The following is a 23,162-nucleotide window of genomic DNA, read 5'->3' on the forward strand; positions in this document are numbered from 1 at the left end:
ATGCACTTTGTGACGTAAGAGGAAACAGAGTCAGTATACTCCTCTATGTCTGTCCGATTGTTGCAAGTGGCCGCCCGCTTAAACATGTCCCAGTCAGAAGTGCCAAAGCGCATCAGAGGCACCATCAGGCCACACACGTACCCACTTGCGAACCGGCCTGGATGCCTTCACCCTTTGTCTGTATTCAGGCAAAAGCATAACAGTGAGATGGTCAGAAAGTCCAAGATGGGGGAGGGGGGCAGCCTTGAAAGCTCCTTTATGTGTAGAGTAGAACAGGTCCAGGAAGCTGTCGCCACGTGTTGGAAAATTAACATGGTGAAGCCTCGGAAAAACAGACTTCACGTTAGCATGATTAAAGTCCCCAGCGAAGATGGTGAAACCGTCAGGGTACGCCGTCTGTTGCACCTGGTACAGTTCACTAAGAGCCGCGATCCTGTCGCCTTCGATGTTGGAAGGCGGGATGTATACCACGACTAGCAGAATCGTAGTAAATTCCCTCGGCAGGTAAAAAGGACGGCACTTAATGACCACAAACTCTGCCAGTGGCGAGCAGTGCTTGCATAGCACTACGGAGTCCCAGCACCATTCGTCACGGACGTAGACGCATATTCCACCTCCTCGCGACTTTCCCCCTCTCACAATGGCACGGTCCGCCCGATAGCACGCGAGCCGCTCCAGATGCACAGCAGAGTCCGGAATGTTGACAGTCAACCAGGTCTCAGTGAACACGAGCACACAGCACTGTCCGGTTCGTGGATTACAGCAGGCGAACGTAATCCATCTTGTTGTCCAGCGAACGAACATTCGCCAGAAGAATGGAAGGCACGGCCGGGCGAGCTGGGTTGGCCGCCAGCCTGGCCCGGACGCCTCCGCGCTTGCCCCTCTTCTGCCTCCTCGCACACCGCTTCCGACGCATTCCAACCGGGGGAGGAATAGCAGGCGAGACCGGCAACGCACCAGGACGGAGCAGTCCGAGCGCTTTTAATGTCTCTGCATCAAAGTCCAGAGCGCCCCAAAACCCACTTTCGCCGATGTCGAGCAGAACCTGCCTGCTGTACCTGTAGCATGACCTATCACGACGAGACGAACACATAAAACTGTCGGACAAACACTCATTAAACGAACAAAACACCGTACGGGCGGGACAGAGAGAGGTCGCTGCGTGTGCACGCGCCGCCATCTTGTGTGTGTGTGTGTGTGTGTGTGTGTGTGTGTGTGTGTGTGTGTGTGTGTGTGTGTGTGTTTTGAGTCATGTTCAGCCCAAGCTGTTTTTTTTTTTTCAAAATTCACTTGGGCGCGTCCGATCCGAAGCCAATCACACACTTGTCGTTTGCCTCGAGACCCTCATTTGCTGCAAATCTCATGTTGGCAAGTCAGTCGCCACCTCTGAATTTGACGTCGGAGCCAATTCTGTCAAGGTTAACGTGGGCCTTATGAGTGCACATGACGCCTGCATGGGCCTTGTGTTTGTCCAGGAGCAGTACGTGTTTGTCCACGATGCCATCCTGGAGGCATGCCTGTGCGGCAACACCGCCATCCCCGTGTGCGACTTCCGAGCCGTCTACTACAACATCAGCAGGCCTGACCCTCAGACCAACTCCAGTCAGATGAAAGACGAGTTCCAGGTCAGAACCTCCGAGGTCTCAGAAAGTGAACTTCAGTCATATAGAGAGAGCAAATACACATGCAAAAATGTTTGTAATCCTTCCACCCATACATTTCAACTCACCACGTGGTTTTGCGTAAAGCGGTTCTAAGTCCAGCTGTCAAGGAACGGGGGCTCATTGAATAGGTTCAGTCCGTTAGCTCAATGCCTAATGGGCTCTAAGCGTGCGAGTGAGCCTGAAACTTCGGGTGAGGCATGGAGCAGCGACACGTGTGCATACATAAGACTGCGTGGCGCACTCCAGGCTTCTTCCCTTTGGGCAGACCCTCAACATAGTGACCCCGAGAGTGCGGCCGGAGGACTGCAGCGTAGGTCTGCTGCCCCGCAACCACGACAAGAACCGCACCTTGGATGTCCTCTCGGCCGACCGCTGCCTGCCGTTTCTCATCTCGGTGGATGGCGAAAGCTCCAACTACATCAACGCGGCACTCATGGACGTAAGTTGCACTCGCCATGCCGAGCGTCTCGCCGACGCTCACTCACTCGCTATGACCGCTTCACTCTCCCGCAGAGCCACAAGCAGCCGGCGGCCTTCATCGTTACCCAGCATCCTTTGCCCAACACCATGGGCGACTTCTGGAGGTTGGTCTTTGACTACAACTGCTCCTCCGTCGTCATGCTCAACGAGTTGGACGCCGCCCAGGTAGCGTGACAATCGTCGCTTCCAAAGCCATCAGGCACGGACGGGATCTCTGCATCTTGCCATGAATGCCGCGGCTCCTCTCGGACAATGGAAGGGGACACAACAGGTGGCACTAATGAGCCCCCCCCCCCCTCTTTGGGCAGTTGTGCATGCAGTACTGGCCCGAGAAGAGCTCTTGCTGTTACGGTCCTGTCCAGGTGGAGTTCATCTCGGCGGACATTGACGATGACATCATCAACCGCATCTTCCGTATCTGCAACATGGCCCGAGTACGAGTCTCTGTCGTCCCCGCCCCCGATAGTTCTCGCCAACTGACGGCTTTTCTCCTCAGCCTCAAGACGGCTACCGGCTGGTGCAGCACTTCCAGTTCATTGGCTGGCCGGCCTACAGGGACACGCCCCTTTCCAAGCGGTCCGTCCTGCAGCTGGTGCGGCGACTAGCCAAGTGGCAGGAGCAGTACGACGGCGGGGACGGCCGCACGGTGGTGCACTGCCTGTGAGTGGCGCAACAGACGGACGAGCGACTCCACCCGGCGTCGGGATCCCAAGAAAACGGCAAACGTGGACTTTCACTGTCCATTTTCTCTGAGCGGGGCGAGATGAGCTGCACAATGGCCCAATGCGCTTTGCCAGACTCACGCGGCAGCTAACGCGTGGGTCACGTGACCTCGGGTAGCCCGCTCCTTTGCGGCCTCGTCTCGTGCTTGCTTGCACAAATTGTGCCGTTCAACATTTTCATATTCGTCGGCGTGTCATTTGTCAGCTATGTTCACCACCCAGACTGACGTCTTTTGTTTTGTTCAAGACGGTAAAATGTCACGTGACGTGTCCCTGTGCTCGCTGCCACGGCCATTCAATTCAAAACACCACTTTTCCTCCCCCGAGGTCGCCCGCCGCTGAGACACTTTTCCATCCGACTTGAAAGCTTGAATGGAAAGCGCCAGATCTTTTACACGCCTTTGAGAGCGGAAAGAATAGCGGATGGCATATGAAATGCCCTCCGAAGCGACGATGAGCACAGGTCGCATATGGATGACCTGCAGAGTCTGCTTATTACCCTCCTTGAATACTGCTGGGGCCTGAATTTCCCCACCCCCGGGGATCAATAAAGTTTCAATCAATCAATTATAACCTCCACTCGCCTGCACCGGTGTCCTAACATCCTAACTAACATCTGAGCAGGCGAAAAACAACCATATTGTGCTTGTTCAGCTTTGGGGGGCAAGGGGGCATTTGAGCTTATTCCAGTCCTGTCAAATGCAGTGCAAAAACTCAAAGACGAGCGGACGTGCACCTTTCTCGACATTTATTTGATGTCAAATTTGCCCAGCAGTCTTATCAGTGGACAAGAATTCAAAAGTTCAGCTTGTGTCTTTGATGTTGCCGTTGCGTGCGTTGCCGCCCCTCTGTAAATGGCATTGCACTCGTCTTTGATTGAGAAACGCACATAGCCACTCAAGAGACTTTGATAGCACTTGGATGAACACGTCTTTGACGCGCAAAGGGTCTTTGAGGCCCCCTGGATAATTTGTTGCCTTCCCGCTCTGGCGCAGGACCGGCGGGGGCCGTTCGGGAACCTTCTGCGCCATGTGCAGCATCAATGAGATGATCCGGCAGCAGAACATCGTGGACGTTTTCCACACCGTCAAGACGCTGCGCAACAACAAGACCAACATGGTGGAGACCATGGTCAGCGAGCGGCCGATCCCTCTCCTGCTCACATTTCTCCCCAGCCGATTCACACCCGTTTTGTCTCTCTGTGCAGGAGCAGTATAAGTTCTGCTACGAGGTGGCGTTGGAGGCGCTCGGCTCCTTCTGAACACCGTCAAGGCAATACGAGCAGTCGCGCCCATGTTTTCCATCCGTTCAAGTGCATCCGACCTCACGGTGAACAAGGTTGCACAACCGCTATCGCTGCACATCTGGCGACGTGAAATTTGCTGGACACGATTCTTCGGGCTTGTCTAAACAGGAAGTCTGCCATCATCCTTGAATTTTGGTTGGCAAAAGATCACGTGACGCCATGACAGCAAATTGGCCGTTTTGGCCCCATCTTGGTCAAACTTTGTCCAAATATTTTCACTCTGCGTTTTGTTTGTAAATTTAAAAGTTAACGCCCAAAGCACCTCAACATGAAATTTGCGTGTTGTGTCTATCGCACGTCGACCCAAAAAAAGTCTCAAGTAAAGACACATTTTGGTTTCAGGCTCACGTCCCAGACATCTTTACCACTTCAAACATGTGCCCCCAGACAGGGCAATTGGTATGGTAAATTGTTTGGGTCGGGTTTTTTTGGTCCTTAACAAAGAATTTTGCTTACCAAAAATGAAGAGCATTCCCTTCTGGGCTGCCTCAATGAAGCATGAAAGTGGCTCATGTGTTGCGCTAGCTAAACGTTTGTTTTGTTGAGGATGTCAAGCAAGCTCTCCGCCTAGTTTTTGTGTGCAGCATGTGGCCGTGTGTTCAAAAGCATTATTTATTGTTTTTCGCTCTGTGCGGACAGTCTGTGTCCTTTTGGGGGGGGTTCCGCTTTGCTTCTGCGTGCTTTTCTTCTCCGTTTAATATGACTTGTTTTTCTTTTCTTTTGTGGGCTCGGCTTTTAAGTGCTTCACTAAAGACACTTGATTTAATTTCAGATTTGGTTTCTTGGAGGCTTTGTCTTCCACCATGAGGGAAAAAAAATCAACGATTTGTCCAGTAAAGTGATTTTGGGTTTGCTCGATTGCTCGTTTGAAAATGTGCTAAAGGTATCAAATAATAAAGGCACAGCGCAGAATGGTTTAGATTTTTTTTGGCCTCCTTTAAGCCGTTCTCAAAGCAAAAGACAGGTTCTCACTTCCAAGACACAAACTGCAACTAGATTGAAAGCGGGTTCAGCTTTCAATTTTCAAGCCAGCCAAGCTAAAAGGGTGAGCTTTGGGCTTTCGAGTGATTGTTTGCTGGTTTCAGGTTTCAGTCGTCAGCTTTCAGAGCTGTCTGGCTTGCTTGAAACCTTCATCTCAGTGCTTGCGTGTGTCTGTTGCTATGCTGCAAACGGCGGCATGCGCGCTCGGTGTTGAGTTGGAAAGCGCACATGCAAGTGTGTTTTATCTCCCGAGTGCAGCTGCAGGGAGACCAGATTGGAGCTCAGGCGACAAACACTTCCTCCTCACGCACGCACGCACGCACGCACGCACGCACGCAAACACACACACACACACACACACACACACACACACACACACACACACACACACACACCGTAAATACATTTTGCTGCTGAGCTGCCAAAGTTGATTAAACAGGAAATAAATCGTTGGACGCCGCTTTCTCTCGCCACTCACAAAAGCGCGCATGCACGAGCATCTGTCATGCTCGTTAGCAGCATTAGCACAATTAACATAAAGCTGTTGCGAGTCATTTGTTATCAATATCAAGCTTGGCTGGACTTTTTCCTTTCCTCCCATTCACTCCCCTCCCATCCTGTCCTCTCTTTGGCCTCCATTTCGTCTTGTTCTTTTCCTTGGTATGTGTCGCACGCATGGACGCGAATCACTCCACGCATGCGGGGTTTGTTGTTAAAATAATAAATTTACTGAAACACACAACAGCGGCAATTACAGTCACGACCCGGCGAAACTCCCGCTCACTGTCAACTACTTCTGCGTACTGAGAATACGTTATAAACATCACACTGTCCATGTTATACGCAAAATTATACATTGTACAACCGTAACCATATGTATCATATTCTCAATCAATAATTAGCTCAGACTACCAGCAGTATTACAAGTTCTGATCATCAACTTTTCAACAGATTTACTCACCTGAAACACACACAACAGCGGCAGTTACAGTCACGACCCGGCGAAACTCCCGCTCACTGTCAACTACTTCCGGGTACTGAGGACCCCCGTAGTTGTCCCAGGTGCCTTATTGAAATCCCCAAATATTCGTCACCAATACCATTTGCATATAACGGCATATAACGTGTTCAGAAACATCACAAAGTAATTAAAAAAATAACAAGGCGGGGTGAGTATGAATGTCCATCCAAATGTCCCAAAAACCACCATGGGCCCCACACTCTCCCCTCCATAATAAATGTTGTTTCGACATTCGACTGTCCCAAACAAAAATCGTCTTCAACTGCTGAGGAATGGAAGTCATCGGAGTCAGGTCTCAAGATACTCTGTAGATCACAGCCTATAGCATGATATATATCTCCAACTTCATGCATGTACGCAGCAGACGTCTCTGGCCAAGTGATATCTGCATCATACTCTGTTTCTTTATACGGGCAATGTATCCTCGACTGAAAGGCTTGACCCTAGTTAACCCCCCCATACCTCATTAATCCACATATCACTACAATATGATACACATACATTTTTCTCAATGTGTCACTGTCTGGTGCAGTTCCTAAATGTCTGGAACAAAAATAAATCACTTCAACTCTTTTCGTCTTAAGAACTCAACGTTTTACAACATACTAAATAACTTGAACATTAGCTTGAATCATGACTACCGCTTACATCTACTTGTGATTGAGGGTTGACCTAATGTCACATAGGTAAGCATTTTGGGTGGTTGTCTGTTGCGAAAAGGATATTGTCTCTTCGGTGGAGAGCTGGTCTCTCTTTCATCAGCCTCATCAGATGACCCTACCCAGTCAGAGTCCACCTCTTCTCCAGGCGACGACTCTCTTTCAGGCTCGACAATTCCCCCATCGTCATGCTGTGATTGCTCAACTCTTTCCTTGACGCCCTCTTCCTCCATCCTTGGGTAGAATTCTTCTGCCTCCACTCTCAGCTGATATTTAGGCTGATCTGAGGGTGCTACTGGAAGTGCAGTGATGCCGCTCCAGCACCCAATGTCGTCGGAGCTGCTTTCCGAATCCATTTCCTCCCGTCTCAAACGTCTTTTCCATGCCTTCGGCTTCAAAGTTCTTGAGGTTTGTTTCTCCTTTCTTTTATTTTCCAAACTCTCCTCCTCAACAGGCAGAAAGTTGGAGGGCAGAAGAAGGTTCCTGTGCAATATTCTATTCCTTCCAGTCCCATTCTCTGGTCAGACAACATAGACTGGACTGGCCTCGTGTTTCCTCTCTACTACCACGTGCACTTGATCCTCCCAATACGACCTGAGTTTCCCAGGTCCTCCTTTATCCTTGAAGTTCTTCACCAACACTTGACATCCTGGCTATAGCGCCGCTCCATACACCTTTTGATCATACAGCCTTTTTGAGCAGTCTTGGCCCTTCTGAACAGTCTTTGAAGCCTGTCTGTACGCCTCTTGCATCTGTGAGAATCAGCTTGATCGGCTGGTTTTAAGCCAAACATGATATCCACAGGAAGGCGGGGGCTCCTACCAAAAAGAAGATATGGTGCATATCCTGTTGCCTCACTCTGTGTGCAGTTGTATGCATGTACCACTTTGGCTAATGAACTCTTCCAATCTGACTTGGAGTGCTCTGGCAGATTTCGTAGCATCGATAAGAATGTCTGATTAAATCTTTTTGCTTGGCTATTGCTGGCAGGGTGGTACGGAGTTGTGTGAACCTTTGACACCACTATACTCCTCCAGTTTGGAGAAGAGCTTATTTTCAAATTCCCTTCCCTAATTGTGATGAAGCTTTGAAGGGAATCTAAACTTAAGCTCAAAATCTCCAAAGATCTTCTCCGCAGCGGTTTTTGCAGTTTTATTGGTGCACGCATAGGCCTGAGCAAATCGAGTGAAATGGTCAATTACAACAAGGATATACTCATATCTGCCCTTGCAGTTTTCCAAGTGCAGGAAATCTATTGAGACCATCTCAAAGGGGTATGTTGTCACAATGTTCACGAGTGGTGCTCTCGCCTGCTTGCTTGGACGCTTCTGTTTGAGGCAACTACACACTTGTGTCACAAAGTGGGTCACATCTCTGCATGTGTAGCCAATAAAATCGGTCCCGTATGAGGCTCAATGTCCACTCCAATTTAAGATGTCCCATCTTCTCATGTAATTCCTGGTAGACCAGAGGATGGAATGCTGCAGGAAGTACTAACTGGAATCGAGTTTCAGACTTTCGGTACAAGATACCGTCCTGGTTGACACATAGCTTGTTTCTTTCTCTTAGGAGGACAGATAGATCATCATTCTTAGTCCCTCTCCTCAGACTTGGCCACTGTCTAGTTAAAACGCATTCTCTCACTTTGCCAATGACTGGGTCCTTCTCTTGTGCATTCTTTATTTTCTCTGAGGAGATTTCCAACACTGCGTGTGCTATCGCTTCTTTTTCTACTTGATCACATGCTGCAGAAATGACAATCGGACACATCCATGGTTCGCATCCGCCAGATCCAAGTTAGAGTGATTGCGTGATGGCTGTTATGACCTTTGGTTCCATCTCCTGTGAGCAGGTCTGCATATATTTTTCCATATCTAGTGGCATCCTTGATAGGCCATCCGCATCTCGGTTCACTTTCCCTGGGCGATATTTAATTTTGAAGTTGAAGTCTGCAAGCTCTGCAATCCACCGGTGTGTTGTAGCATTGAGCTTGGCTGTTGTTTGGACATAGGTCAATGGATTGTTATCAGTGTACACTGTGAAGGAAGGAAATAATACAAATATTCCCTAAATCGCTCACAAATTGCCCACTTCATAGCCAAGAATTCTAGCTTTCCAGAATGCAGATGGTAATTTATTTCTGGAGCAGTTAGCGTTGTTGATCCAGAACGCATGACGAGCTTGCCTTGTTGTCTTTGGTACAGTACTGCACCATGCACTTCTTGAGACGCATCGCAGTGAAGCACAAATGGCTGTTCAAAATCAGGGTACCCCAGTAGTGGTGGGTTGATTAAGTACTCTATAATTTGGCCAAGCACTTCCTGGTGTTGTTCGGTCCACTGAATTTTTTGGTTTGAGGGAAACTGATCTGACTTCTTGAGCTTTATCCTTCCTGTACTTACGCTTGACTTCTCTATCCTGCCATTACCATGTTTCTCTGTGCATAACAGCCTGTACAAGGGTTTTGCAATACGGGAGAAATTTGGGATATATGGTCGACAGTAGGAAAGGAATCCCAACATCTTCCTAAGTTCTCCCACTGTCCCAGGGTTGCGATGTTTCAAGGCTTGTTTTGGTGCTATCTCAGCAGGATCCATGCAGTAGCCATCTTTGGTTACAATCTTCCCAAGAACTTTCACCCTATCTTTGAAGATTTCACATTTTTTTGGTGTCAGTTTCACGCCATGCTTCTGATAGCGACGTAGGACCTTCCTCATATCCAACAGGTGATCTTGAAATGATTTGCTATGGACGAAATTGTCATCAAGATATGGCTGCGAGGTTTCATCTCTTAAGCCTGCTAGGCATTCCTCCATACTGCGTTGGAACTCGGCTGGGGCTGAAGACAAACCAAAGGGGATTCTTATCCATTCATATAAACCCCATGGTGTTATAAAAGCAGTGAGTGGTCTACTGTTTTCTTCAAGGAATCCCTGATGGTAGACTTTGCCTTGGTCCAACATGGAGAACCACGCACTGCCACTCAGGCTATTGAGCACCTCTTGTACCTGGGGTATCGGATGGCGGTCTGGAATAGACTTTTGGTTAAGCTCCTGATAATCCACACAAAACTGCAAACTTCCATCCTTTTTCCGTACACAGACAAGGGGTGATGAGTATGGGGATCTGGATTTTTGAATCCATCCTCGACTCAGCAAGTCCTCCAAATACTCTTTCACCTCCTTGTTAAGTGGCTTGGGCACGAAGATGTAAGTACGTCGTACTGGAGTTGTGTCAGTCAACCTTATCTTTAATTGCAGCGATGGAATGCATCCCACATCCCCGTCATCTCTCGAAAATGCTGCACACTCTTCTCAAAGCATTTGTCTCACCTTTTCCTGCTGCTCAGGGGACAAATGATCAACTGGTACTGGTGGGTCCCATAGATCTTCTTTGTTCCTGCTCCACTGTTGGTCATTCATTTCCGGTTCAGACTCTCTATGATTGCTGCGGCTGTTTCCCGGTGTAGCTGTAGGTTCACCTTCGTTGTTCTCATTTGTTGAGCTGTTGCTGACTGGTTGGACCTCTACAGGGTAAATGGATTTTACTTGCTGAAGACTTCCCAACACTGTGCGAGGAGTGAGGGTGATGTCACTGGTACTCTCATTCATGACTGGGATGGACACTTTCCGGAATCCTGATTCCATCCAACAACTCTGAGGTCAGCTCTGGTTCAAAGATCACTTCCCGAGAGGTAGGGCGGCCATTCGTTCTCACGCTGCACTTGATTTCTCTTGTCTGATCAGCTGGAATCACTGTCTTTATTCTCCCGACCCTTACCAACCCCTCCTTGTCATTCTGGTCAACGCTGCGCACTATAATAATTGGCACAGTTGCTTTCCTGCAATCGATTGCGAAGGCATCTCTTACTACAGCAAGGGTTGCATCTGATATGCTTTTGCTACTCTGGGTTTGCTATATGCATTTGTTACATGCTTTTCCTACTGCGCATGTGCGGACGCGTTGTATGTCGGGAGTCAAGGAAATGATTAAGTTGTTGTAATGGAGTCGCGTTGTTGAAGTGTACAAGTACAGTCGAGTGAGACGCACAGTTGTTGTTATCGTCTTTATTCAATTTTACATGGTAGCAGAGGATGGCCGCTGGTAATTACAAAGTTCTGCCAGATTTTGATAAGAAGAAGTCTTACGAAAGTTGGAAAAATAAAGTCGAAATATGGAGACTTGTTACGGACTTGGATAAAAAGAAGCAGGCTTTTGCGGTTGCCTTGTCGCTAACGGGAAGAGCGAGAGACAGCGCGCTGGAAGTATTCGCAAGGGATTTGAATACAGATGATGGAATGACTACACTTTTGGGAAAACTGGACTCGGTGTTTTTGAAAGAAGAAAAGGACCGCCAATACAAGGCATATACGGAGTTCGACCGGATAACGAAAGACACGGGCATTTCAATGGCGGACTACATTGTCAAGTTGTCAACGGAGGTACAACAGAATTCGCCAGTTCAAAATGGAGTTACCAGATGTGGTGTTAGCTTTCAAGCTGCTAGACACTGCGGGACTTTATTTTAAAAACAAATAGTTGGCACTTACCGCTTGTCCAAGCCTCACGTTTGACAACATGAAGGCTGCCTTGAACAGGATATTTAGCGACAATACGCAGGTGAGCGAAGATGCAACTGACGATGCCTACTACACAAGGTTTTCCAGCAGGAGAGAAAGTAGGTCAAATCCGCGACAACAAGCAGCTGTTCAAGGTACCAATCCATTTGACAGATATGGTAGAAGAACGAGATGTGCAGTCTGCCAAAGTTTATATCACTGGGAAAAAGACATTACCTTATTGTCTAACACTGAGATTTTCATGGTGGAGTCTCTAGGATCTGCTGTAATTGATACAGCTTGCACCAGAACAGTGTGTGGTGAAAAATGGCTTGATCATTATGTTAGTCAACTAACACAGGATGAGTTGTTGGAAATGCAAGATGTGAAAAGTGCAAGACCATTCAAGTTTGGTGATGGGAAAATTGTCCATTCTACAAAGAAAGTGAAAATCCCAGCTGTGATAGCACAAACTAAATGCCAAATTGAGACAGAAGTTGTCCCAGGTGATATCCCTTAGCTGTTAAGCAAGACTTCACTGAAAAGAGCTGGTGCTGTTTTGGACATTGAGAATGACAAGGCCATAATGTTCAAGCAACCAGTGAAACTTGAATTAACATCATCAGGACTTTATTGTGTGAACTTGAGGGACAAAAATACCCCAGATGGAAGTGACATCCTAAATGAAAACGACATTCTTATTGTGACAGAACATATGACAAAACAAGAGAAACAAAAGGTGCTATTGAAATTGCACAAACAGTTTGGACATGCCTCTGTTGACAGACTGAAAAAACTACTGACCTGTTCAGGTAATACTGATGAGGAGTGCATCACAATCCTGCATGAAATTGTAAATAACTGTGAGACATGCATCAGGTATAGTGAACCAAAGCAAAAGCCAGCAGTAGGTCTACCCATGGACTCAGCCTACAATGAAACTGCAGCTATGGACTTACATGAGCTAGAGCCAGGGTTGTGGTATTTGCATGCCATTGACCACTTCACAAGATTCCATGCAGGGAGCATTATTACCACAAAGAAACCCAAAGAAATTGTGAAGCACTTTATTCACTGCTGGATAAGTGTTCATGGCCCACCACGCAGACTGTTCACTGACAATGGGGGTGAATTTAATAATGAAGAAATGAGGGACTTGGCTGAAAACTTTAACATGGAAGTGAAAACAACTGCAGCGTATAGCCCATGGAGCAATGGCCTCTTAGAAAGGCATAATCAAACCCTCACTGAAATCCTGTTGAAAGTAAAGAGAGACAACGGATGTGATTGGAAGACAGCCCTTGACTGGGCCCTGATGGCAAAAAACTCTATGCATAATGTGCATGGCTACAGTCCTTACCAACTTGTGTTCAGGCAGAACTCAAATCTGCCGTCAGTTCTCAGTGATAAGCCGCCAGGTCTGGAAGGGACTAGCATGTCTACTTGGATAGCTCAGCACATCTCAGCATTGCATGCCACAAGGAAAGCATTCACAGAAGCAGAATGCTCTGAGCGGATCTGAAGAGCCCTTCATAAACAACAACAACCCACTGATGACCTATATGAAATGGGGGATAAAGTTTAATATAAACGGGTGGATTCTTCAGAGTGGAAAGGTCCAGGTGTGGTCATCAGCCAAGATGGTGTGGTGATATTTGTTCGGCACGGGGGCACTTATGTCCGTGTGCATCAATCCAGACTTCGAAGGGTTGATGGCTGTGTGTTGAGGGAAAGAGATGAGCCGTTAATGAGAACTGAAAATGCCTCCTTACCAGAAACAGGACTTTTTGAAAGTAACACTGTAGATGAAAGTGAAAAAGAGGCACCCTCAAACGATGAAGATGCTGAGAATAACGAGCCCCCTTAAACATCGGCATGTACAAATACTATTATTGAAGGACTAAAGCTGAAAACTGGACAGGTGGTCACATATACAGACCGTGTAAGTGGCCAAGCACAAACCGGAAAAAGCCTCAGCCGGGCAGGAAAGTCCACTGGAACATACAAAAACTGGTACAACTTACAGAACCTGAGGAAATTGCTGGCACAACTGGATCAGTGAACTTAGGACAAGTAGACAATCTTCAGCTGGGTCCAACTGAGCATGCTGACTTATGTACAGACTGCCATGTAGAGGACATACTGATTGTGAATGATCATGCCTTCATTTCTGCCAAACACGCTGAACTCATCAACTGGAAAGAGAACAATGTGTTTGAAGAGGTCAAAGATGAAGGTCAGAAATGCATCTCCACAAGGTGGGTGTGCAGACTCAAGGAAACACCACAGGGGGTTGTACCCAAAGTCAGGTTAGTTGCAAGAGGCTTTGAGGAAATTAACACAGACGAGCTCCCAAAAGACTCACCCACATGTGCCTCAGAGTCTTTAAAAATGATTATGGCTGTTATATCTCAAAAGAAATGGCAGCTGAATTCTATGGACGTTAAAGCAGCCTTTTTGCAAGGTAAAGGGTTAACCAGAAATGTCTACATTCACCCCACCCCCAGTTTCAGTAATTGGGAAAAGACAGCTCCCTAAAGCTGGTGGTGTTCAGTGATTCGTCCATGGGAAATCTTCCAGACGAAGGAAATCAAGGGGGGCATCTCATCACTGGAAGATTCTCACCTATATGCTGGCAGTCAAAGAGGATCAGGAGAGTTGTTCGAAGCACTTTAGCAGGAGAAACTTTGGCACTTGGAGACGGTATTGACAGTGCCGACAGTTCTTAGCCACACTGTATTCAGAGCTCACCACAGGTGACTGTAAATGAAACATGAAGGAACTACTCAGCTCTGGGACTATTCAGCAGATCCTGTGGTCAGCGACTAAGGAGCGACTCGCTGACTGTTTGACCAAGAAAGGGGCGTCTGCACTCGTTTTCCTGAGGGCCCTCAGTGAAGGTGTATGGCAGCTTAAAACCTAAATGGACTTGACCCCAAATACTTTTTGTTCATACTGTTCTACTCTTGTTATTAAAGCTGAAACCTTCAATTTGGTTATATGTTGAGGGAAAAAAAATGGAAGGAAATATTTTCTTTGCACTGCTTTTCTTTAAAGAAAAAAGAGGAGTTTGTTATGCTTTTCCTACTATGGGTTTGCTATATGCATTTGTTATATGCTTTTCTTACTGCGCATGTGTTTACTGCATTGTATGTCGGGAGTCAAGGAAATGATTAAGTTGTTGTAATGGAGACACGTTGTTGAAGTGTACAAGTAAAGTCTCGTGAGACGCACAGTTGTTGTTATTGTCGTTATTCAGCTTTACAGCATCGGAGTACTGGTCATTGTCACTGCATATTAGTGTTATAGCCGATAATTGGTGGCTCTGCTACCCCTGGCTCTGACAACACTAATAGAGGAACAAGCATCTCTGAATTAGTGCTATTGTTTGAACCCATTTTGAACTTCAATTCCAACCACCCAGCAAAATTAATTGTTGTCAAATTTGCTGCTTTGCCACAATATGTCTTTAATGCTCCTTAATTTGGTTTTTGGAAGCCAGGTTTTCCTCCAGTTCTCGTTAATAATTGTGACTTGTGACCCCGTATCCCACAGAACTTTGGTTGGTACTCCCCCCAGACTACAATCAACAATGCACTTTCTTCCAATGAGGGCCCTGCGCTTAGCCTGGCGACGCAATGAAAGGTGGCTGGCATAGGTTGCTCCGATGGTCTGTCTGGCTGTCTCATTTTTATCCAGCTCCGCTTCCAGCTGTCTAATTCTCTCACATAGAAGCTCGGGAATGTTCTCATTGCTGTTTACATTCCACCACACGCACGTGCGAGTGATGCCACGCAGATGGTGGCTGACCAGGTGACAGACATGGAGAAACTTCTACTAAATTCACTAATCATTGTTCTGGGTGATCTTAACAGGGCGAACCTCGCACACGAACTCCCCAGATACAGACAGCACATAACGTGTCCTACCAGAGGGGCACAGACACTGGACCACTGCTACACCGTAATTAAGGATGCATACCACTCTGTGGCTCGTGCAGCTTTAGGACTCTCGGACCACTATCTAGTTCATCTGATCCCGGCCTACAGACAGAAACTAAAAACTTCTAAGCCTGTGGTGTGGACTGTGAGGAAGTGGACAGTGGAGTCAAGGCAGGACCTCCAAGCCTGCTTTGACTGCACCGATTGGAGAGTTTTTGAAGCTGCAACTTCAGACCTGCATGAACTCACTGACACTGTCACATCATACATCAGTTTTTGTGAGGATCTGTGTGTGCAGACTAAGACCTTCTGCACGTACAACGACAAACCTTGGTTTACACCAAACCTCAGGAGGCTGCGCAAAGTCAAGGAGGAGGCCTACAGGAGTGGTGACCGGGACCTGTTCAAGCAGACCAGAAACACACTGAACCGAGAGGTCAGGAAAGCCAGGAGGTGTTACGGGGAGAGCCTGGAGAGACACCTTTCTGCCAATCCTGATCCCTCAACAGTGTGGAAAGGTCTGCAGAGCATCACGGGCTTCAAGAAACGAACCCCCCGTCCTGTGGAGAGCCCAAGGCTTGCTAACCAGCTAAACAGGTTTTACTGCAGGTTTGATCGGTCCTCCCACACAACGGGACTTCCTGCAGCACAATCTACATACTCACCTCCCCCCACAACTGCTCTGTCCACACCTCCATCACCGTGGTAACCGACTCTCTCTCTTGCAGAGGCAGCGCCTGCACTCCAGATCCCCGAGGAGAAAGTGCGGCAGATGTTCCGGAGACAAAAGATCAGGAAGGCACCGGGCCCAGACGGCGTGTCACCTTCCTGCTTGAAAGTCTGCGCTGAGCAGCTGGCGCCCACTTTTGCACGGATCTTCAATCGTTCCTTGGAGCTGTGTGAGGTGCCCTCGTTCTTCAAGGGCTCCACCATCGTTCCAGTGTCCAAGAAGCCCGCCATCACAGGTTTGAATGACTATAGACCTGTCACACTGACATCTGTGGTCATGAAATCTTTCGAGGGGTTAGTGCTGAACCACCTGAAGGATGTCACGGGCCCCTGCTCTACCCCCTCCAGTTTGCCTACCGGGCAAACAGGTCGGTGGATGATGCGGTCAACATGGGACTGCACTACATCCTGCAACACCTGGACACCCCAGGAACGTACGCCAGGATCCTGTTTGTGGACTTCAGCTCGGCATTCAACACCATCGCTCCTGACATCCTCCAACAGAAGCTCATCCAGCTCGCGGTGCCTGCCTCCACCTGTCAGTGTATCACCAGCTTCCTGACCAACAGGAGACAGCGTGTGAGGCTGGGGAGCATCACATCTGACACCCGGACCACCAATACTGGAGCCCCTCAGGAGTGCGTCCTCTCCCCACTGCTCTTCTCTCTCTACACCAACAATTTCTCCGCAGGTGACTCTCCTGTGAAGCTCCTGAAGTATGCAGACGACACCACTCTCATCGGACTGATCCAGAACGGTGATGAGACTGCGTACAGACAGGAGGTGGAGCGGCTGGTCCACTGGTGCAGCCAAAGCCACCTGGAGCTGAACCCGCTCAAGACCATGGAGATGACAGTGGACTTCAGGCGAGGCCCTTCACCACTTTCACCCCTCACTATCTGCAATAATACTATTCTCTCCACAGACACCTTCAAGTTCCTGGGAACCACAATCTCTCGGGACCTGAAATGGACCGGCCGCATAGACTCTGTCCGGAAGAAGGCCCAGCAGAGGCTGTACTTCCTGAGACAGCTCAAGAAGTTCAACCTGCCGCTGGAGCTGCTGAAGACCTTCTACACTGCCATCATCCAGTTTGTCCTCTGCACCTCCATCACTGTCTGGTTTGGATCAGCCTCCAAACAAGACAAGCACAGACTGCAACGGACAATAAGGACTGCAGAAAAGATAATTGGAATCAACCTCCCATCTATCCAAGACTTGTACCTGTCCAGGACCAGGAAACGTGCAAGTAACATCTCTACAGACCCTTCTCACCCAGGTTGCAGTCTGTTTGAACTACTCCCCTCCGGACGGCGTTATAGAGCTCTGTACACTAAAACCAGCAGACACAGAGACAGCTTCTTCCCCCAGGCTGTTGCTCTGATGAACTCACACCACTCTTAGAGTCTCAGAGTCATTTCTGTGCAATAACATCCTGCTCTCCACACCTTTTTTGAATTGTCTACACTGTTTGTACTATGTGTCCTCTCTGCATCCATTGCAGCCTGGTCATCCTAGAAGAGGGACCCTCCTATCTGTGGTCTCTTCTCAAGGTTTCTCATTTCCCCTAGCTGGAGTTTTAAGTTTTTCTTTGCCCTCTTGGGAGTTTAAGATCAGGGGATGTTTGAGAATATCTGCCATTTTTCACATGTCCTGAGTGTTGTTGTTAGTCACCTAAATGTTGAACTGAGGCTGTGATTTACCGAAGTCAAATTCCTTGTTTGGCACGCTCAAACATGGCGAATAAAAAACTCTTGAATCTCTTGGTGTTGCTTTGAGCTGTATCTTTTGTTGTTTGGGAGGTGATTGTTTGACTGGTTACATTTCTACTATCTGATTTTGCTCCGTATTGCTTCTGCCCTCAACCGCCTCGAGAAAAATGTCCTGACTGCCCACACCTCAGGCAATGATCACACTGGTCGCCAATGTTTTGTTCCTGGCATGCTCTGCATCCCCGCTTAAATCTATATTTTGGTTTTGCTGTTGAAGCCGGCCCTTGCTGGTGAGCTAATTGTTTTCGAATCTCAGCCATGTCTTCTTGTAGCAACCTGACAGTCTCTTGAAGTTCTGACTCTTTTGAGTTTTCACTGGGTTGTGTTCTTCGACCCTTTGGCTTTACAACTTCAGGTGACTGTTCTTGGACCCTGACTCCGGCCTCAGCTGTAGGCTGGCATGGTCGATTGGCTGGCGTCTCGGTATGCACTTCCCTCACTGTTGACACTTTGCTTCCCACATTTTTCCTTCTTTTTGTCTGCCTCTCCACTTCAACGATAGCCGCCTCATTCATTTTGTCAATCAAAGTTTCATCAGATACTCTCGGATCATCTAGATAAGGTTTCAGCTGAAACTTGTTGTTATCACTTCACAGCCCAGTACTAATTGATCTAAAAAGATTCTTTTGAACAAGCTCAGTACTACACTGTTCATTTGATCCGCCATCTCGGGATGCCAGTAGCAGTCTCTCTTTTACTTCAATGGCTCTAAAGAGAAAGTTCTGAGGAAACTCACGGTGGTCTTGGGTGATGCTCAGAAGTTTGTGGTACAGGTCCGTGAAACTGTCTTCCTTGAAATGGCCTTTCAAAATGGTTCTGAGTTGGGAAAGGGTGATGTCACTTTTGATTTCGAACATGTCTCGAAAACTAAAGCCTGGGCTGATTGCCTTTATCACTGCTTCAATGATCTCAGCCTCACCGTGTCCTCTACTAATTCTTCTATCAATCTGGTGCATCAAATTTGTGTAGGAGAGCCTTTCTTTTTGTCCCTTTTCTCCAATCTGTCCATAAATATTGAATTGTTGTCTGATTGTCACTTCAGGAAGTTCTTTCACAGCTGGAGACATCGCGTTTTGGTGGGGCGGTATCCAAGCCTTCATCATTTCACTTAACCTCCTCACTTCATCTTGTAATGCTAAATTGTTTATTTCTCTTCCAAGCTAACTTCCTCATGTGCATCATCACCGTGTTGTGTGGTGTTCATTGTGTCTCCTCACCACTCTTTTCAATACTTTGCATTTGCTCAGTGAGTCTCAGTATTTTTTTCAGGTAACGTGTTGCCACTTCATCCTCTGTCATTAATAACGGTGTTTATTGTCTTTGTAATGGTTCGAATGAGCGCTCGTCTCGAGGTGGCATTTTCACTTTGGATTTTGGCCACTAGACACACTTGCTTCAGCGGATCAACCTTTAAAAGCCACATCTTCTGTGTCACAATCTCTGCCAACTCTTCCAAATCCATCTTTCTCTTATCCCGCCTCTCACTTCCCCCTGCTCGCTCACTCTACTCCTCTTCAATGACGTAGGGCGTGCTCATGTGCGCGCGCGCTCCACCGCGATCTCTAGCGCGAGCTGCGCGTCACTAAATCCCAGCGGTGCCTCCAATGTTTGTCGCACGCATGGACGCGAATCACTCCACGCATGCGGGGTTTGTTGTTAAAATAATACATTTACTGAAACACACACAACAGCGGCACTTACAGTCACGACCCGGCAAAACTCCCGCTCACTCTCAACTACTTTCGGGTACTGAGAATACGTTATAAACATCACACTGTCCATGATTAACGCAAAATTATACATTGTACAACCGCAACCGTATGTATTATATTCTCAATCAATAATTAGTTCAGACTACCAGTAGTATTACAAGTTCTGATCATGAACTTTTCAATAGATTTACTCACCTGAAACACACACAACAGCGGCAGTGACATTCACGACCCGGCAAAACTCCCACTCACTGTCAACTACCTCCGGGTACTGAGAATACGTTATAAACATCACACTGTCCATGTTATACACAAAATTATACATTGTACAACCGCAACCGTATGTATCATATTCTCAATCAATAATTAGCTCAGACTACCAACAGTATTACAAGTTCTGATCATCAACTTTTCAACAGATTTACGCACCTGAAACACACACAACAGCGGCAGTTACAGTCACAACCCGGCGAAACTCCCGCTCACTGTCAACTACGTCTGGGTACTGAGGACCCCCGTAGTTGTCCCAGGTGCCTTATTGAAATCCCCAAATATTCGCCACTGATACCATACAGTACTATTTGCATATAACGGCATATAACGTGTTCAGAAACATCACAAAGTAAGTAAAAATACAACAAGGCGGGTGAGTATGAATGAACATTCAAATGTCCCAAAAACCACCATGAGGCCCACATATGCCTTTCCACCTCTTTCTTCGAGGTTTTCACTTGTTGTTGTTGTTCGGGTCGTTGTTGTTCTTTCCCATGAGGATCCCAAATGGTTGGTGGCTGTCCTCGGGCCCGAAGCGGTGCAAAGGCTTTTGTGGCCTTCATCCTGATCAGCGGCACATACTTGGTCAGACACAGAAGGGTTGAAGGCAGCTTAGCTTCGCACTTAGCCTGCACTCTTTGGGGTCACGGCCACGTCCAGACGCTCCGCTTAGCGGCTACATTAGCGGCCGGGCCGGCTTAAGCGCTTAGTAAATTAAGTGTGTCCGTAAATAAGCGCCTTTGTGCCGTTAGCCGGGAACAATGGCCGCCGCCGAATCACACTAAACAGATTAGCCGCTCGCTCACTTCTGACGTGCTGTAAACAAAAAGCTCAGCGGGCAGATTTGGGACTTTTGTTGCATATCGCTTTCACTCGCAATGTTAACTCTTTGTTGTTGATGCTGAGCTAACGTCACATAGGGATTGTTTCCACAAACGTCAGCGGCACCAACAAGCAGAAGCAGAAGCAAAGGAAGAAGAAGCCATGGCGCGCAAACTTGGTGTCAAAATTTCATCAAGCGCTTTTGGTTGGACCAAGGAGCATGACTTTTCTTTGTCCGTTTGGCCTTTGAAGTTTCAGGAGTTTGGAATGATGCAAAAAATACAGTACACAAACAATCAATAAGATCCATTTGGAAACAATGCAGAAAGCTTATAAGAATACAAGTCAAAATGGAACAACCAAAAGTACAAAAATAACTCAGAAAACCAAAAACATTTTAGACGATGCAAAACAGAAAAGGAAAACCAAACAAGAAACATAACAAAACAAGAACGATTTTTGGAAAAGCAATAAATCAACAATAACAAAAAAAGACAACAAAGCGTCACCACAACTACAAACAAACAACACAGGATATTTTCCCCAATGTGAACCAAACAGAATCAACCAAAAAGTGAAAAACATCCCAGCCACACATGAACATTGTTTCTTGGTTTTAGCGTAGTACTGCATTTTGGCACTCGTCCGTCTTTCGCTTTTTTTGGTTATGCTGAAACGAACAAATTGTGAAATATGACTTGAGAAAAGGCAACGACAATAAAAGTTCGAGATGCTTGAATCTGAAAGCGGGGGTGGGGGGGTAGCTCAGCAACCGACAAAAGGGAACCACTGCCTTAGACGGCGGCGCTTTCATTGGAGCAAATCTCTTCCCAGTGGCAGAGTTGGACAAACGCAGAGCACGGCTGAAGTTGGCCGCTCGGACGTGGACGACAGCAAAGCGGCACATCAACGCGTCGGCCGTTTCCTTTTTCTTTGCTGCCATTTTGCCACCATTTACCACGGCCACATCAATTAGCCGCTCTGAGCCACAATGGGAGATTATCGAGGGTTTTTGGCATCTGTTTTTTTTTCCCGGATTAACTTTGTCCGTGGGTTTGGGGGGGTTAAAAGGCGGATGGAGAGCCCCCTAGCCGGCTAATCACATGAGCCGGCCCCATTACAATAATCCAAAGGGCGTAGCTATTGTAGGCAAACGGGACGCTCCGGACGCAGAGTGAAAACAATGACAGCTCACGTCATTTTGTTTGTTTTCTTTGAAATGTCAGAAGGAGCCAGGAAAGCAAAGTGACAAGCGGACACACCAGTCTATTCTTGAGAACTGAAGACTACTGTAGCACCACGTGGTTGTTGTTCTCTGTGATTTTTGGCAAGAAGCAGAGCCTCCATACACGTATGCTCTGCAAACATCCTTGATATTAAGTAACATTGTTGTCACTTTTTCAAAGTCACGCTTCCGAGTCCCAACCAGCCAGCCACAAAGTTCTCGACGAGTGCAACTTTCGCGCCAGAGGTGATTCTGGCTCACTTTTGTAAATGGCGGAGGTCCACTGAATTACCATCCCCATACGAAAGCTTCATAAAATCAATCGCCGCATGATTAACATAAAAACGGCAAAAAGAAAAAATATTTTCCAGCAAACATCGGCAGCTTCTCCCTTGCACACTCAGCAGCGCGAACACGTGAGCAAACGTCCAAAGTCTCCCGGGAAAGTCCCCGTGCCGGTTTGTCACTGCGGGCACCCGAAATGACGTTTTGTGCGAGACATCAAAGTCCGGATCTCTTCGGGGGCAGCCATTCCGCGGCGCTACATGCTCATCGTGATTCGGCGCCTGTCAAGGCGAGTCCTCGGAGACGCTCACCTTCATGTTTGCCGAGCGGCGGGAGTGAGGGGGGTGTAAATAAAGCAAGCTTCCTGGATGCACGCACCCGCAAGAGGAGCGGCCCCGGCGAGACCCGCTCCGTTTTCTTATGGAACTCCACGGCGATTCGTTGAAAACTCGAGTTTGACGGCAGCGAAGCCTTTGTTGCCACCTCAGGGCTGGAAGTTTGTGACATCGTCAAACAACGGTCAACGTTTTTAGGTTTCCAGGCCAGGACGAGGTTTCGAGCAAGGCTCTACGGCCAGAAACGGCCTAAGATTTGAAATGAAGCTCCGTTCTTAGTAATGCTTGAAGGACGCATAATGTGTGCTGAGCAAAGTGACGAAGAATACACACGTATACACGCACACACACACACGCACACAAAGACAAAGCTGGTTAGTGGAGTTGCAGAGTGGTGGTTAGTTTTCCTTACACTTTGTCAATCAACTTAATTGTGCCTTGCTTATCATTCCTGTCATAGTGAAACAGATGATGATGATGATCTTTTTTATGATGACAATTATTGAATTTGGATACAAAAAGAAAATTTGAGTCAGAAACAGGAGCACGATGGCGCTGAAGCGCAAAAGAAGCGTTCAGCAGAGCACTGCTGCCCCCTGTTGGTTATCAAAGACGAGAAGAGACAAACCAAGCCAAAAGTATGCTGTGAAAGTATCCATCCATCCTTCCCTGCATC

General features: G+C 47.5%; 1 protein-coding gene and 1 long non-coding RNA gene across 18 annotated transcripts in view; one reads left to right on the top strand and one right to left on the bottom strand.

Annotated features, from left to right (window-relative positions):
• Positions 1-17,825, top strand: part of ptprt (protein tyrosine phosphatase receptor type T) — a 109,301-nt gene extending 91,476 nt beyond the window's left edge. For 12 of the 17 annotated variants that reach the window (XM_088390571.1, XM_088390555.1, XM_088390563.1 and 9 more), the window contains 8 exons: positions 1,476-1,625; positions 1,930-2,103; positions 2,178-2,309; positions 2,453-2,578; positions 2,641-2,804; positions 3,862-3,997; positions 4,074-16,928; positions 16,988-17,825. In XM_088390571.1, the coding sequence (XP_088246697.1) occupies positions 1,476-1,625; positions 1,930-2,103; positions 2,178-2,309; positions 2,453-2,578; positions 2,641-2,804; positions 3,862-3,997; positions 4,074-4,127 (936 nt within the window). In that variant the 3' untranslated portion in view covers positions 4,128-16,928; positions 16,988-17,825. The remainder of the gene's footprint in view (positions 1-1,475; positions 1,626-1,929; positions 2,104-2,177; positions 2,310-2,452; positions 2,579-2,640; positions 2,805-3,861; positions 3,998-4,073; positions 16,929-16,987) is intronic. The other 5 variants (XM_088390557.1, XM_088390556.1, XM_088390558.1 and 2 more) reach the window with 5 other exon arrangements.
• LOC148390313 (uncharacterized) overlaps positions 1-23,162 on the bottom strand; it is a 139,312-nt gene that overhangs the window by 100,984 nt on the left and 15,166 nt on the right. The gene's annotated exons all lie outside the window — the stretch shown is intronic.

The sequence above is a fragment of the Syngnathus floridae genome, chromosome 11 (assembly GCF_059516105.1).
Source record: "Syngnathus floridae isolate MCC-2025c chromosome 11, RoL_Sflo_1.0, whole genome shotgun sequence".
Taxonomy (NCBI): Eukaryota; Metazoa; Chordata; class Actinopteri; order Syngnathiformes; family Syngnathidae; genus Syngnathus; species Syngnathus floridae.